The sequence below is a fragment of the Spermophilus citellus genome (assembly GCF_964194105.1).
Source record: "Spermophilus citellus genome assembly, chromosome: 3".
Classification (NCBI taxonomy): Eukaryota; Metazoa; Chordata; class Mammalia; order Rodentia; family Sciuridae; genus Spermophilus; species Spermophilus citellus.
Genome location: NC_138184.1, coordinates 147195527 through 147213568, shown reverse-complemented (window position 1 = coordinate 147213568; position 18042 = coordinate 147195527). Strand labels below are relative to the sequence as shown.

At 34.3% G+C, this 18042-nt stretch overlaps 1 protein-coding gene across 6 annotated transcripts in view; it reads left to right on the top strand.

Annotated features, from left to right (window-relative positions):
- The window catches only part of PALS2 (protein associated with LIN7 2, MAGUK p55 family member), a 127335-nt gene that overhangs the window by 102560 nt on the left and 6733 nt on the right, over positions 1-18042 (top strand). For all 6 annotated transcript variants that reach the window (XM_081284641.1, XM_081284640.1, XM_081284644.1 and 3 more), the window contains 5 exons: positions 1098-1197; positions 1530-1598; positions 4291-4452; positions 14381-14583; positions 15751-15879. In XM_081284641.1, coding sequence (XP_081140767.1) covers positions 1098-1197; positions 1530-1598; positions 4291-4452; positions 14381-14583; positions 15751-15879 — 663 coding nt within the window. The remainder of the gene's footprint in view (positions 1-1097; positions 1198-1529; positions 1599-4290; positions 4453-14380; positions 14584-15750; positions 15880-18042) is intronic.

Genomic DNA, 18042 nt, shown 5'->3' with positions numbered 1-18042 from the left:
ACGTAGGACCAAACTAAAATTAACTGAAATACTGGTAACTTACGTTAACTCTAAAACCATTTACAAGATAAGAATAGTCTTACTAATGTGTCCTATATTTAAATTGAGATTTTGATTATGTATAAGTGTACTGTGTGATGAGAAAACCAAGAGATGGATAAAATTAAACAGAATCCATGATTTCTAGAGGTTTTCACTGAATGTCTTAAAATACTTATTTTTAAAATCTGCTTTCTTTGGCTATGTCTTTTATTTTTCCATGTTTTTTTTTCTATGAATGTCATCATTTATCTTTCTCTTCTAATACAGTCACCATTTTCTTAATCTTTTCCTGCATTTTGATAGTCTATTACTTTAATTTCCAGGGTTGCTAAAAATGATTTCAGGTTTTCTTTGCCAGTTGTAAAGATAAAGACAGTAACTGTGAAATAAGCAATGTAGCCAAATCTTAGACTATTACTTAAAAATATCTTTTATTTTTATTTCAAATGTTTTGAAATTAGATGAAGTTTTACCTATTTTAAATTTACTACCTCTCAGAATATTCAAATTCCTGTATAGTGTCTTCATTGACTTGGTCTCAGGAAATAACAGTATAGCAGGATTATGATTAATAGTACATGTCTTACTAAAGGGTGCTGGATGAAATGTTCTCTTAACACATCTTACTATAATTGCCTTTTAGGATTTTTAGGGTTTTGTTTCTTTTGATGCTAGGGATGAAACCCAGGGCTTTGTGCATGCTGAACATATGCTCTACCACTGAGCTATACCCATAGTCCCTCATTCTGTATTATAGAACAGTATTTCTTTCCCTTCTTTGACTAATTTAATATTATGAACAAAAAGTGTTAATAATCGTAGAAGCCTGTATATCTTTGTATTTTGGTCTTAAAATTTCATCACCAAATAACATATATAAAGAATTTTAGGTACCAATCAATTCCGCAATGCTAATTAACCCAGTACCATGGATTTAAATCTAAAGGTTATTTTTTTTTAATGACATTATTTTTACTGACCATGCTTATCCTACTACTAGAATATGGTCTCAAATTTTGGTCACTGAGGTATACAATTCATTAATTTGATTCTAGGCTAGCCATGTGAAAGAGGGAGGAAGCGCTGGTCTCATTCCAAGCCAATTCCTGGAAGAGAAGAGAAAGGCATTTGTTAGAAGAGACTGGGACAATTCAGGTGATGAGCTCGAAACAATAAGTACAAACAGCCCTTTGTGCTCACCTTTCTTTGCCTCTTTTGTGTAAATAAGCAATGGCTTTATTTAAGTATATCTAGAATTAATTCCTCCCATCTGCTTTATTTTCTCTCAGAATTAATCTTTTTAATCCCTTTCTGCCACCTACTGGTAGAGTATCAAAATTCAGTGGCTTAACTCACCCTTGCCCCCTTGAGCTTCCTAGGATGGGACATTAAGAAGATGAGTGTCCCACTCTCATAAAATATCACAGTGCAGTTTTATCATATTCTGACATATTGTTTGCATTATATTGATCTTGTCATCCTTCCAGGACCTTTTTGTGGAACTATAAGTAGCAAAAAAAAGAAAAAAATGATGTATCTCACAACCAGAAATGCAGGTAGGTTTTAAATACTTTTCTTTTTAAGTCTAAAATAACTTATATCATTAATTACAGAATAAGCTCTGAATATGTACTTTAAAGTGAATGTAATTTAGATTACTACCCACTTGCAAGGGTCTGGCTTGTGAACACATGGTACAATATAACAAAGGTTTTTTAAGTCCTTACTGTATATACTAACTGATTTTTGTGAGTATAGTTTAAAAACCAAATGAATTGGTTAGCATATATGCAGGTATTAACCAATGGCAGTGTTACAATTATTGAAACCATTTATTCAGAGAATTTTTAAATTATAATTTATGTGTTATTTCTAAAGGGCAGAATGCTTTTTGTGAAGATATTAAAAGAGTTATGATTAAGGACAACTATATTCTGCCATAACATTGTCCTTAAGACTTCTGGAAAAATAGCACTGGACCAAGCAAATCTTAGCTTAATTAGGTAGAATTCTTTCTTAAATCTTTTAGTCTCAAAGAAAGAAATATCTTTAACAGGAAAGAAAATGATAACCATGTGAGGTGATAGATACATTAATTAGCTAGGGGCACATGATCATCATTAATTAATTAGGATCATTTATGTGTCTCTACATCCAAACATCAAGTTGTAGAGTTTAAAATTACTGTCAGGTGTATCTCAATAAAGCATAAAGTTATTTTTATAAATAAGATCTCAGACCTGTATCGGGTAAACCTTGCCTGTCTGAAAAAGAAAAAGAAGAAAGATAAATAATGGAAACTACATTATTTAGACTACTTTCTTGCCAGACATGATGGTACAATCCTGTAATCCCTGCTACTCAAGGAGACTGAAGCAGGAGTATCACAAGTCCATCGAGGCGTGGGCAATTAGCAAGACCTTGTCTCAATATAAAACAGGGCCGGGAATGTAGTTCAGTGGTAGAGCACTTTCCTAACATATGAAAAGCACTGGGTTTGATCCTTAGCATCACAAAAATAAATAAATGAAGTATTTTCTTAACTTCAGTCCTACCCCTATACTGGTAGTAAACTAAAGTGTATACAATCAAAGAAATACTATAGGAAGAAGTAAGCTTTTTCTGTCCTAGTACTGGTGTAATCTACTTTGGAGAAATTGTATAAGGAAAGGTTGTTGAGATAATAACTTAGGTGTTATTACCATAGATTGGGAATTTTAGCAATAATGGTTCTATCAATAATGACAGGTAATATAATCGTTCAAATTCACTTTGACCTTAGTATTCATTAAATATGTGCCCCTAAAGCATTTTTGAAAAATAGAATATTTGTCCTTTTCCTGTTGACTAAGATGATGATTGGGATATATCACCATTTGACCCAGCTATTCCCCTTCTCGGTGTATTCCCTAAAGACCTAATAAGAGCATGCTACAGGGACACTGCTACATCGATGTTCATAGCAGCACAATTCACGATAGCAAGATTGTGGAACCAACCTAGAAGCCCTTCAATAGATGAATGGATTAAAAAATGTGGCATTTATACACAATGGAGTATTACTCTGCAATAAGAAATGACAAAATCATAGAATTTGGAGGGAAATGGATGGCATTAGAGCAGATTATGCTAAGCGAAGCTAGCCAATCCTTAAAAAGCAAATGCCAAATGACTGCTTTGATATAAGGGGAGTAACCAAGGACAGGGTAGGGACAAAGAGCTTGAGAAGAAGATTAACATTAAACAGGGATGATAGGTGGGAGGGAAAGGGAGAGAGAAGGGAAATCGCATGGAATTGGAAGGTGAGCCTCAGGGTCATACTCAATTACATATAAGAGGAAAGGAGGGGTAAGAGAAAAATAATACAAGTGAAGAAATGATTTACAGTAGAGGGGGTAGAGAGAGAAAAGGGGAGGGGAGGGGAGGGGAGGGGAAGGGGGATAGCAGAGAATAGGATAAACAGCAGAATACATCAGTCACTAGAATGGCAATATGTAAATCAATGGAAGTGTAACTGATGCGATACAGCAATCGGTATACGGGGTAAAAATGGGAGTTCATAACCCACTTGAATCAAATTGTGAAATATGATATATTAAGAACTTTGTAATGTTTTGAACGACCAACAATAAATTTTAAAAAAAAACAAAACAAAAAACAAAAGCAAAAAACACATTATATTGCCTTCCCCAAGGGAAAAAAAAAAAAAAGAAAATTTGTCCTTTTCCTGTTGACTAAGATGATGATTGGGATGTATTAACTGAAAATAGTTTAGATCTAACATTTTATTATATACATAAATTTGAGGATCTTAATATTTAAATACCAGCATGTTGTTTATATGCATTTGGTATAGTATTTATTCATTTACCTCATTGAAAGGACGTTCTCTGTACTCCTTCCTCCATATTCAATATACCCTTTTTAGTGTAAATTTTACTGATCTATAATTTGCTTACTTGCACTAAAGAGTTGTTTCTACTGACAAATTGATTATAAAGAAACTTTAATGGATAGAATATTTGATAAATAAGTATGATAAAATTTTAAGAGCACATGCTTGGAAACAGATGTTTAAGTCAAGATATAAAATAATTTATTGTACTTTACCAATTTTTTTTTAAAATCTGTGCTAAACAGGTTAACAATCAAGACAACAAAACCATCATTGGAAAGTATAGCAGATGATTTCTCATGTATAGAAAAGATAAGTAAATATAATGTTTTTCCATTTCCTTTTACATTTAGAATTTGATCGTCATGAAATTCAGATATACGAGGAAGTAGCTAAAATGCCTCCCTTCCAGAGAAAAACGCTAGTATTAATAGGAGCTCAAGGTGTGGGCCGAAGAAGTTTGAAAAACAGGTTCATAGTACTGAATCCCACTAGGTTTGGAACTACAGTGCCATGTAAGTTTTCGGTGTTTTCTTTGCTATTTATTTGTAGAAGACAGTATGAATACATGGATCTGGGGAGAATTATTAATTATTGTTACTTCCAAATAAATTTGGATTATGCCAGTGAAAATAAACTGGTATATAACTTAAAAGCTTAGCAGTTCTTTTTTTTTTAATTTTATTTTTTTTATTGGTTGTTCACAACATTACAAAGCTCTTGACATATCATATTTCATACATTAGATTGAAGTAGGTTATGAACTCCCGATTTTACCCCAAATGCAGATTGTAGAATCACGTCGGTTACACATCCACATTTTTACATACTGCCATATTAGTGACTGTTGTATTCTGCTACCTTTCCTATCCCCTACTATCCCCCCTCCCCTTCCCTCACATCTTCTCTCTCTACCCCATCTACTGTAATTCATTTCTCTCCTTGTTAATTTTCCCATTCCCCTCACAACCTCTTATATGTAATTTTGTATAGCAATGAGGGTCTCCCTTCATTTCCATGCAATTTCCCTTTTCTCTCCCTTTCCCTCCCATCTCATGTCTCTGTTTAATGTTAATCTTTTCTTCCTGCTCTTCCTCCCTGCTCTGTTCATAGTTGCTCTCATTATATCAAAGAAGACATTTGGTATTTGTTTTTTAGGGACTGGCTAGCTTCACTAAGCATAATCTGCTCTAGTGCCATCCATTTCCCTGCAAATTCTATGATTTTGTCATTTTTTATTGCTGCATAGTACTCCATTGTGTATAGATGCCACATTTTTTTTATCCATTCATCTACTGAGGGGCATCTGGGTTGGTTCCACAGTCTAGCAATTGTGAATTGTGCTGCTATGAACATCGATGTGGCAGTATCCCTGTAGCATGCTCTTTTAAGGTCTTCAGGGAATAGTCCGAGAAAGGCAATAGCAGGGTCAAATGGTGGTTCCATTCCCAGCTTTCCCAGGAATCTCCAAACTGCTTTCCAAATTGGCCGCACCAATTTGCAGTCCCACCAGCAATGTACAAGTGTACCCTTTTCTCCACATCCTCGCCAGCACTTGTTGTTTGACTTCATAGTGGCTGCCAATCTTACTGGAGTGAGATGGTATCTTAGGGTGGTTTTGATTTGCATTTCTCTGACTGCTAGAGATGGTGAGCATTTTTTCATGTACTTGTTGATCGATTGTATATCCTCCTCTGAGAAGTGTCTGTTCAGGTCCTTGGCCCATTTGTTGATTGGGTTATTTGTTATCTTATTGTCTAATTTTTTTTAGTTCTTTGTATACTCTGGATATTAGGGCTCTATCTGAAGTGTGAGGAGTAAAAATTTGTTCCCATGATGTAGGCTCCCTATTTACCTCTTTTATTGTTTCTCTTGCTGAGAAAAAACTTTTTAGTTTAAGTAAGTCCCATTTGTTGATTCTTGTTATTAACTCTTGTGCTATGGGTGTCCTATTAAGAAGCTTAGCAGTTCTTAAAATCATACTGTAGCAATTGACTTGCTACTTGGTGGCAATTGTCTCTCCAAACTGTTCTGTTCAGAAAAGTTAGAGTTAAATGCAAGTGTTTACCGATTGAAGCAAAATTACATTAACTCAGTATTATACAACTGATATCTATCTGAAAAATTATATTTTTCAGCCACTGCAGTGTAAAGAAAAGGGGGAAGAGTCTTCTGGACTCTCAGGCACACTCAGGGTGGCAATAGCTTTGTGAATTTATGTGGTCTGTCTTATAGCTCTCAGTCCTGCAAGGTCATGGACCTGATTTCTGATAGCATATCAAAAGCAATTCATCCTTCATAGCAGCCAGCATTCATTAAGAACACAAAGATTAATATATAAAATAATACTGGTGAGAATAATAACCATTAAGTGAATCACTCGCTCACTTTGTGATCTTTGTAATTTTCCCTCTTTTTGCATTGTATATTGACTTAGAAAGGAAAATAATGAGGTTTGAAGTAAACTTGGTGAGACTGGAATTAGATCTTAGAGTTGGATGATATCACTGACATTGTTATTATGACTATACGTTTCTTTCTGTTTTAGAGATGCATGAACTATTGTTGTGGGAGCTTGTGAACTCTCTTCCCTGAAAAAGCAGGAGACAGGCCTGTGTTGCCTTTCTAACTGCTCTTTCTGTGCTGACTTTTTAACACAGTATTCCTTTTTTTTTTTGGTACTGGGAATTGAACCCATCGGTGCTCAACCACTGAGCCATATCCCTAGCTCCCTTTTTTTGTTTAAGTTGTAGATGGGTATAATACTTTTTTAAAATTATTTTTTTAAACAAATGACAGTGGAATATATTACAATTCTTGTTACATATATAGAGCACAATTTTCCATATCTCTGGTTGAATATAAAGTATATTTATGTGATACCGAGGATCAAACCCAGTGCCCCATGCATTCAAGATAAGCACTCTGCCACTGAGCCACAACCCCAGCCCTTAATACAGTATGCCTTTAGGTATATTAATGCCTTCAGGCCATTTTGAGTAGAATCTTAGTCTAAGATCACCACATATCTTTTAAATGAATTTTGGTTTCTCTGGTTTTATCCAATATACTTTGAGATTTAATTCTCAGTGAATATTCTTATTGATAAAATTTTTAGGGGGAAAAGGAGTAACCTTATCATTGCCCTCATGTGCCACTGACAATCCCTTCAAGATAAAAGACTTCGGATTCCATTATAGGCTGTGTAAACCACAAAATAAAGACAAATCCTAGTTAAGTGGTTAACAAAATAAAATCTTCATTGTAACCAAAGTATTTTAAAACTGCAATTGTGGAATAAAGCTTATTCTTATCAAATTAATATGTGCATTATATATTAAACAAATAGTGCTTAAAGGCATATGATGGGAAAAATAACCCCATATTCCCTTACCCTGCCCATTTCTGGCCTACTTAACACATACATTCACTTTCCATTATTATTTTTGTTATTATTGCTAATTTTTGTGGTAGTTTTCCAAATTTCTTAGTAATATCTTTATTCTGCTATATCCTACTTATCCGGTTTAGACTTTATCTACTGACTCCCTGATTACCCTTCTGATATAAAGATAGCTCTATTTTCAGTTCAATTTTACTTTGTTAAACAGTTTCTCTCCCTCCCACTATCCAGCAATTGCTTGAATTCTTTTTTTTCCTACTCTTTTCCCCAGTTTATGTGCATGTATATTATGAGTTGTTGTTGTTTGAATGAAACTTATCCAATAAGTTTTCTTTTTTTTCCTTAAGACCTGACTCTGTCTGCAGTGAGGACTGTGTGTTCTCTATTCCAGCTGCCCCACTGTTCACAAGTGGGTATTTCCCTATGTTGTTGTCCTAAATTGAAGCTACTGCTCATGGATGCCTTTCTTTTTCTTACTTGGTTTTACTTGACTTTATTTTGCTGGGCCATATCCTCTTGTAACTTCACAAGAAATGTTGTTTAAATTGTAATTTCTTCATCTTTGTATTTTAAGATATGTTTTCTGTCCTCTATTTGATTATTTAGCTGAAAGTTCTGGATTTTAAAAATCAAAAGATGTTACTCTTGAATCCAGTTCTATTGAAAAGTTCAATACCATTCTAATTCTTATTCTTCCCATACATTACCTGGTTTTTCTTTCACTGATATTTGTGTTTGTTTTACTTTATTGTTTCTTAAAGAATTCAAAAATTTAGTGATGATGTGCCTGGGTATACATCTTCAGTCTCTCCCTTTTTGAATCTATTGTTCACCCTTTTATCTTTTTATTCTTTTAAAGACTACTGTGATTACTTTTTCTTCTGTCAGTTGATTATCATAGTTGTAGTTTTCATCTTATGATTATTTTTTGTTTAGGGAGTGGTCCTCCCCCAACCCAGTACTATTTTTTTCTTCATTCCTGTTTTCCCCCCTTCTATCTCTTCTGTATCTTTAAGAATACCAAATAGATTAATTATTTTAAGATACATTTATGGGCTAAATTAACTCTGTTTCCTCTGGGTTACTACTTCTGTTTATAGTATATCTGTGTTTTTCCTTTTATGTTTAAAGACTTTTTTCCTTCATGTACTGATCCTTGTTTGTAAGTCCAGACTTCAAAGTGAAGTGTGAAAAGTGACTGGAAGCTCTGTGTACAGAGCAAGTCTTGACAACTGGCCAAGCGTTATTTTAGGGGACAGGCAAGGAGTCAGCTCTTTTATTGGAGAAGCCCATAATGTTGGTACAAGATATTTTTTCTTTGGAGTATTGAATTTCCCTAGAGAAGAATCTGCATATTATCTATCTGTGAGAATAATCTCTAATTGATAAAGTTGGGGAGGGGGGTAGATATAGATCAATTCACTGCATATGCTTTAATAAACCCCCTCAATTTTTAGTTTCTTGCCTTTAAGATCCAAGTCTCTTCAAGTTCTTTTGTCCCATTCTTATCCTTAATTCCCTTTCTTATCCTTAACTCCCTTTCCAGCACCATAGTTTGTGCCCTTGCAAAATCAGTTAACTGAGGTTAGTTTGAATGTGGTTTGATTTATGGTGTTCTGAGATTTGATTTTTTGCTTGTATTGGTTTCATTTTAGTTTCAAGGTTTATTTCCTTTAAAATTTTTTGTATCTTTTTAAGATTGTAAAAATCTTGCCTGTTGCACTTCTTTGCCTTGCATGTCCAAGCACTCTCTCTTCAACATGGCCTATCTACAGAGTCTTTGGAGAGTGCCATATTATGCATTTTCCTTGCAAAGGTATTATAGTCTTCAACTATCCCTTGCAGTGTTGCCCCAAGTTTCTATGCTGTGCCTCCCGAAGTCAGCCCTTGATTGTTTCCAGGACACCCTTTCCCCTCCCTACCTCCCAATTCCAGGCACATACCAAAATCCACTCATGCTCAAGTCCCTTATCTAAAAGGGCATAGTATTTCATATAACCTATTATATCCTTCTGAATACTTGAAATTCTCTTATAACTTAGATACAGTGAAAATGCTACATAAATAGTTGTCATATTATTATTGTTTAAGGACTAATGACAAGGAAAAAGAAAGTCTGTACATGATCAGTACAGATGGAGTTCGGTGTGGAGTTTTTTGTTTGTTTGTTTCCCCACCCAGGGCTGGTTGAATCTGCAGGTATAAAACTGGTGGGTACAGAGGGTTGGCTATATTATTTTTTCTTTTCCTTACCCTTTCTGTGCAGAGTACCTTCAGAACAGTTCAAGCATGATATCTTTTGGATGTGTATACACAGACATTAGCCTAGAGGAAAATCATTCTTACTTTTCGAGACAGTGGGAGTATAGGACTCCCACTACTACAACATGTCATCAAAGGCTTTCAGAATTCTCCTGGGAGGATAATTTTACTATGGGAAGAAGAAAAGAAACAACACATTCCCCTCTAACTGGAATGGCTACATCAAACACCTCAAGCTTATAATTCATGCCTTTTTGCTCTTGTCAATTCCTATATCTCCCAGACTTTTGAATTCAAGCTATGACTTCCCAAAGGCCTTCACTAACCATGCAACTTAAAGTAGTATCTCTCATACCTGGTGGTTATATAATAATACTTACATTCTTGTTATTTTATTACCTGTCTCCATGTTAAAAAATATTTCCCATGAGAACAGAGTCTTTTGGACTTCTTTTTACCTGGTATAAAGAATAAGATCTGGTACATAGTATATACCCAATAAATATTTCATGCATGAATAAATGAACATTATGTAAACTTTTTCTCAGGAGTCACTAAAACATCTATGCAAAGATTAATTCTACAACTCAGCAATATAACCCAATTCAGAAATGGGCAGAGGAATTCAATAGACATTTTTGCAAAAGATATTAAAATGAATAGTGAACATATGAAAAGATGTTCAATGCCATTAATCATTAGGGACATGCAAATCAAAACCACAATGATGTACCACTTCGTACCCATATATTTAATAATAGCCAGTGTTGATGAAGATGGGGAGATAAAGGAAACCTTGTACATTACTGGTAGATATGTAAAAAATCATATACCCATGTGGAAAACAATATAGCAATTCCTTTAAAAAGTAAGCATAGAATTACTGTATGATTCAGCTACTCCCAAAGAACTGAAATATGAATTTGCAATATATATTTGTATGCTAGTGTTCATAGCAGTAGTATGTACAATAGTTAAACAGAAAAATCCAAATATCCTTTTATGGATAAGTGAATAAACAAAATGTCATGTAAATATACAATAGAATATTCTTCAGCTTGAATGATAAAGGATTAAAATTCTGATACTTGGCAATATATGAATTAACCTTGAAAATATGCTGAGTGAAGTAAGCCAGGTACAAAAGGATAGATATTGTATGATTCCAGTTATAAATGAAGTACCTAGAATATGTCAAATAGAGACAGAAAGTGGAGTAGTGATTATTAGCTGCCCAGGGAGGTTATCACAGAGATTTTATTAGTTCTGGAGATGAATAGTGCTGGTGGTTACACAACAAGATAGAGGTTCTAATATTAACCACTGAATTGTGCACCTAAAGTGTTAAACTATGGCTATTTTTGTATATTTTACACCACAAGGAATCTAAATAATTTTTTGTTGTAATAGTGTTTTAATATTCCAGCATCTAATTGCTACTTTTTTTTAACCATTCTATTTCATATGGATTTAGTAGGGGTGAAGGCATTTTTGTTACAAATAAGGTAATGATAAAATATAAATATGTAAATCTCAAATGTAAAATTTACAGATCAAAGAGTATATATATAAATGTTTCATCTTGATCTCCTAGTGCCAAATTAATTTCCGAGAAAGATGTACTATTACCTTTGGATAATCCTTATTTTTATACAGAAAAGTTTATGTATATCCATACATATGTCAGTTCACTTTTTTACATAATGTAGGTTTGTTTTACTCTTCTTTAAATCATTCACCTTGCTTTTATAAAGCTTCAGAATAAACACTGAAAAGAAACACTGAGGGACTTCCAGCTCCAGGGCCCCTTCTCTTTGGAGAAGTCTATTACTGTCACTTTTGCATTAAACCTGCTGTTTCTTGCTTTAAAAAAATGAAAAGAAAAGAAAGAATGAAAACTGTGACAATATGATGTTTTGATACATGCATACATTGTGGGATGATCACATCAGGGTAATTAACATATCCAGCCAATATTTATAATTTCCTTGTGGTCAGACTTTTTTTTCTTTCTTTTTTTTTTTTTTCATTGCTAGGGATCAAGCACTCTACCACTGAGCTACAGCTATTTTGAAATAAACAGTACATTATTAAGTGTGGTCATCTTTCTGTGCAGTGGAACACTAGAACTTGTTTCTCTTAACTTTAACTTTATTAATCAAATGTTACCTTTGTCCCTACCCCAGCCTCTGGTAACCACTACTCTCTTCTCTACTTTTGTGAGTTAGACAGTTTTAGCTTCCAAATATGTCAGCTTATACAGTATTTTTCTCTCCATGGCTGGCTTATTTCACTTACCATAACATCCTCTAGGTTCATCTGTATTATTATAACTGATAGAATTTCTTGGGGGTTTTTTTCAGGCCAAATAATATTCCATTATATTTTTATACTATATTTTTTTACCCAGTTGTCCATTGATGCATATTTAAGTTATTTCTGGATCTTGGCTATTATGAATAAGGCTATAATGAACATAGGAGTGCCTGTATTTCTTTGACATACTAATTTCAATTGCTTCAGTAGTGAGATGGCTGGTTCTTGCCTGATTTTTGATATACAATATCCTTCTACACATTGGCAGGTGATGTGGATGACATTTTATTAAAGTAGAAAAACATTGTTATTCCTGGGGAACAAACTACCTTATGAATACTGCTCTTAACACTGACACCTTGAGTTTAGTCAACAAATTGTTTCCTTCCAAAATTTAGAATTTTACCTGCCACAGGAATTTACTTCTAAGAAATCACATTATTTAGTGGCTCATTACGTAGGCCTAACTAATCAGTTGTATTCAATTTTAATTTCTGTTTTAGAAATGGAAAGGGGTATTTAAAAATGTGGTACTATAGAATTCATTTGGATTTTTTTGTTGTTGTTATTTTCAGTAAAGAATGGGTTACAGTTAAAAATCATTTGTAAACTAAATAACATATCTCCAAGAATTAAGATTCTCTCAACATGTTGGGAGAGGCCGTGAGTATATATGTGCCATATACATACTTATTTCAAGCAGCATATTTCCTTATATGGTTTCACTGTAGGACTTCACACACACACACACACACACACACACACACACACACACACACACCTTACTCACTCACCAAAAACAAAACAGTACTTTTCTAAAATTATGTTTGCAGCTATTGAACTAAGTCTTAGTATGTATGTATTTGGTAAATTTAAAGTTACTTAGAAGTTTTGTTATATTGCCACCTTTGGTGAATAATTTCAGGAAGAGATCCATGATTTTTTTTTAAAGATCTTTTTTGGTATGGACACAATATCTTTATTTTCATGTGGTGCTGAGGATCGAACCCAGTGCCTCACATGTGCAAGGCAAGTGCTTTGCCACTGAGCTACAACCCCAGCCCGAGATCCATGATTTTGAATATGAAAATCCATCATCGCATTACTTATAACTAACTTTGGAATTTTGAAGATTCCAAAGTTAGTTATAAGTACTCTCAACAGTGGTCTGGAATGACCACTCTAGAGGTTGAGACTGAAAATAACAGGAGATAAAAGGGAATCCTGTTGTACACAACAATCTCATTATGAATTAAACCCTTATTTTTGAGCTTGAGTTTGAAGTTTATTTTTTTCTTATGAAAGTTTTCTTGGTGTTTTATGCTTTGTCAGCTTTCTATTTTGATTACTTTTGTGTACTTAATGATTTGTTCAGTTATATATTTATAAGCTTTTATGGAAGTATTATTTTTAAAATTGATCCTTCCAAGCTCAGATTAAGATTAAGCTTGAAATAATACACATAGAAATTACTTTTCTTCCTCAAAGCTAGTGTTTAATGAAGTTGTCAGAGTACACCCTTTGCAACAGTTTGAAAGATGGTAATAGTCCATTCCTAGCACAGACCAAGTTTCAAAGGAGTTGTATGTCTCTGAAAATATCAGAGTTCTAAAATATTATACAAAAGGATCCTCTACTTCTGAATTTTGACTTGTGTTATTCACTCTCATTCATTGGGGAGGGCAAAGTAGAAGAGATTTAGAGATCACAATAATAATGAGGTGGCTGTTCCACCTCTGATGTTGAAATAAAACATTCAACAATTGGGGATATCAGTAAACATGGAACAAAGAGAATTGGTTAGGCTTGAGGCAAGATAAAAAAATAGGTAATTTGTGGATAGAACTATACTTCAGAAAATTGATATGATCAACTAAGACTAGATGAACCTTGCTTGCCTTTTGGACACTCAATTAAGAAATGTTCAAGTGGAAAGGATGATTCTAACAGATTCTTTAAAGGAAAAGGGAGAGCTGTCATCTGGAAAAGATGTTCACTTGCAACAAGCTTCACACTTTTAAGACTCAGCAGTAATTAAAAACTTGATTTAGGGCTCGCCTCTAGGCAAATATATTTTGAAATTTTAAATTGACTTTTAAAAGGACAGTTTTGATACGAATTTTATGTTGGTACTACCTCTTAAAACATTCCTTTTTCTCAAGGGTCAGCAAAAATTTTCTGTGCAAGGGTCATGTGGTAAAAAACCTTAGGCTTTCAGGCCATCAGTCTCTCTCAACTGCTTCATGTTTTAATGGGAAAGAAATCATGGATAATGAATGAGCCTGGCTATGACCCAATAAATCTTTATTTTCAAAAATTGCAGGTAAGTCAGATTTCGTCATAGGCTGTCGTTTGACAGCACCTGCACTACATGGAAAAGTGAGAAGCTACCTGGTATATGTTAGTCCGTTTTTTATACCCTACAGTTTCTTTGTACAAATAATTGACATTATTTTATTTAGTTACTTCACGGAAGCCACGGGAAGATGAAAAAGATGGCCAAGCATATAAATTTGTGTCACGATCAGAGATGGAAGCAGATATTAAAGGTGGAAAGTATTTGGAGCATGGGGAATATGAAGGAAACCTCTATGGAACCAAGATCGACTCTATTCTTGAAGTTGTCCAGACTGGACGAACTTGCATTTTGGATGTCAACCCACAAGTGAGCAGCATGGTTTCCAAAGCTGTTTTAAAAATTTTTATTTCCTGGGGAGTTTTTGTTTTATGTGTCTAGGGAGGCTGGTATTGTTTGTTTTGTCAGAGGTGAAGGTGGGTTGCTCTTTCACTCTGTAACATTTTGTTGGTAGAGAATCTTATTGTGTATCCATCACTAATTAAATAAATCTCTGATGAGTTAGCCAGCAAAGGGTCAAATAAGGATAGAAACCATGTGATTAAATCTGCAGAAGTTAGGTTTTGTTTATTTTCTCAAAATACACAAATACATGTGTTAGGAAATATTAAATTTTAAACTCAAGGCTGCAATACAAAGAATAAAAAACTGAAGTCCCTTCCCCTCCTTTCTCTCTTATGTCTGTGTCTCTCTCCACCCTGCCCCATGTAGCGCGCAGCATGCACGCCCTCTCTCTCGCTCTTGCTCTCGCTCTCGCTCTCTCGTGCTCTTGCTCTCGCTCTCTTACACACACACACACAGGACATTCACTTCATTCTTGTTGCGTGTCTCTCTCTCACCCCTTCCACCTTTTCATATACAGCCCAACCTCATTTCCCTACTCAATGATAAATATTAATAGTTTGATATGTATATTTCTAGCCATTTTAGTAAGCCTTAAATACAAACATCTATAATGTAATGGGTTTTTCTATTTTATTGTCATTGCCTTTTTCATAAATGGAAGAATTTTATACAGATTATTTGGCTTTTTTATAAAGCAGTGGTTGAAGATCTTGTCAGGTTCTGTGAATAATTTTTCTTCTTTGTGGTTGCTGCATAGTATATCACAATATGGATGTACATGTTTTTATTTAGTCACTCTTAAGTAATCAGCACTGAGGTTATTTCTATTTTTTCAATATTGACAGAATTTTACAATTACACAGAAAGAGTTTACATCACTCATGATTTTTGGATCACTAAATCTTACACTTTTCCTTTGTTTGAAGGAACAAAGGAGGACTGACACTGAGTTTACTATAAAATTAATGAATCACTATTTTAGGAAGGTACTATATGAAATCAGCAGAACAGTAGGAGAGGGAGTAAATTATGTCCGTAATCCTTAGAAAGAAGGCAGATAGACTTTGAGTTATACTAAAGGGTAGCATATTCAAGTTCTAATATAAATTGGTTTGTAATTATTTTACACAGGCACTGAAAGTGTTGAGGACGTCCGAATTCATGCCCTATGTGGTATTTATTGCGGCTCCAGAGCTAGAGACGCTACGTGCCATGCACAAAGCTGTTGTTGATGCAGGAATCACTACCAAGCTTTTGACGGTGAGCAGTTCTTTTCAGGCTTATATTTTTTATATTTTTCCCTAAATTATTTCCTTTTTCTTTTCTTTTCAGTATGTTTAATTCTTCCTAGTCATACTAAACAAATAAATATACTACATAAATTGTTACAGAATAAAATTCTGTTGTTAGGATTTGGAACAGTACTACTATTTCTTGAGAATACTTGTACCTTTTATTTTAAAACAAAAATGTAATTACCCATTATAAAATGTAAGAAAAAAACAGTATTATTGTTAGAATTAGGGGTTCTGTTGTTCAGTTTCAGTGTTTTCTCTTTTCTCCTCCTCCTCTTTCATATCATGAAAAGTTTAAGATACACATAAAAGAAGGAAAAAAATGAGCCATCATGTGCCCAACACCTCCCTTCAATAATACATTCCATTCTTGTTGAGTTAAATATCTCCTCACCTCCTTCCTCACCTTGCATTATTTTTGAAGCAAGCCTATAACATTATATAATCTATAGATACTTTAGTGTTTATCTTTGAAAGATAAGGTCTTTTTAAAACATGATAATAACACTATTACACAAAAAATTAATAAGTAATATTATAATTATATCTTTTTTAAAATATTTTTAATTGTATATGGACACAATACCTTTATTTTATTTATTTATTTTTATGTGGTGCTGAGGATCAAACCCAGTGCCTCACACGTGCAAGGCAAATGCTCTATCACTGAACGACAATCCCAACCCATCTCTTTTTAAATTTTTTTCAACTTAGTTAATTCAGGTGTAATTGATATACAGTTATCTGTACATACCTAAAGTACCCAGTTTGATAAGTTTGAGCATATGTATGCACCCATGAAACCATTCCAACCAAAATAATGAACCTATCTATCATCTCCATGCTTTTTCCTGTGTGTCTCTGCAGCCACATCCAAACCATTCCCCACAGCATTCACCTCTTCCTGGTTTCTAGCAGACAATATATCTTGAAATCAGGTAGTATTAGTCTTCATAGTTCTTCTTTTTCAAGTTGTTCCATGTCTCTATTTAACTTTCTGAATATTTGAAACGTAGTTATAAGTTAATGTTATTATCTTCTAATCCTGTTATTTATGTAAATCCTGGGGCAGTTCTGATTTTTTTCCCCCATTATGGATAATATTTTCTACTTCTTGCAATCCTGGTTATTTTTTTTGGCGGGGGGCGGGGGGGGGGTTGTTTTGTTTTGTTTCGGTTTTTGTTTTTATGCCAGACATATTGAGTTTTGTTTTGAGATGCAGTTATTTGGAAATAGTTTGTTCCTTTTATGTCTTGTGTTTATAATTTGTTAGTTAAGACCTGAACAGTTCTCATTCTCAGGCCCATTATTCCCCTCTATTGAGGCAAAACCCAAACCCATTTGGTGCTCTTCCAAATGGCCTGTGAATCATGAGTTTTTCTGTTCTGGTAGGAACAGTACTATTCCTGGCTCAGTATAAATATCTATACTCCTTTCTGGTGTTTGACACATGCACCATTGGTGCTCAGCTGACTTCTTCAGGGATCAGCTGCAAATTTCTAGAGTTTGCCCCCATGCTGCTCTTATGTGGTTTTCTGTCCTGCAAAGTTTTCACCTTGGGCTCTCTGAACTCCCAGGTCTGTCCTCAACTTAGTCCTTAGACTCCTTTTAGGCTTTCCCTCCCCTGCAAACTCTTTCAAGGTTGTAAATGTGGGTATTCACAGGGCTTGCTTCATTTGTTTCCTGTCTCTGGAACCTCTTTCATTGCCTAATGTACCGTGTCTTTCAAACTATTGTTTGGCATATTTTTTTTCTGTGTTTTTGTTGTCAGGAGGTAGGGTTAGTCTGGTTCCTGGAAGTAGACATCCCTTTTGGGTCTTTTAATCTGAAAATTCTCACTGCCTGCCTCTTTCCCCTCTAACATTGTAATTTAGTTGTTGTTGTTGTTGTTATTTTATAGGACATTTACCCTTTAGTGTTCCACAGTCTGGATTTTACCCATTCTTTCACTTTCGTTATATTTTCTTCTGTCCTTTCTCTTTCCTGTGAACTGATAGGTAGATCTAGAGGCCCGATCAGATGTAGATTTAGGTGGTTTCATCGGGGTTTTTTGGTTTTGTTTTTTCACAAGAAAAATTCATTTGTGGTATTTCTTATGTTATTACATCATGGTGCTTATGTTAGGCTG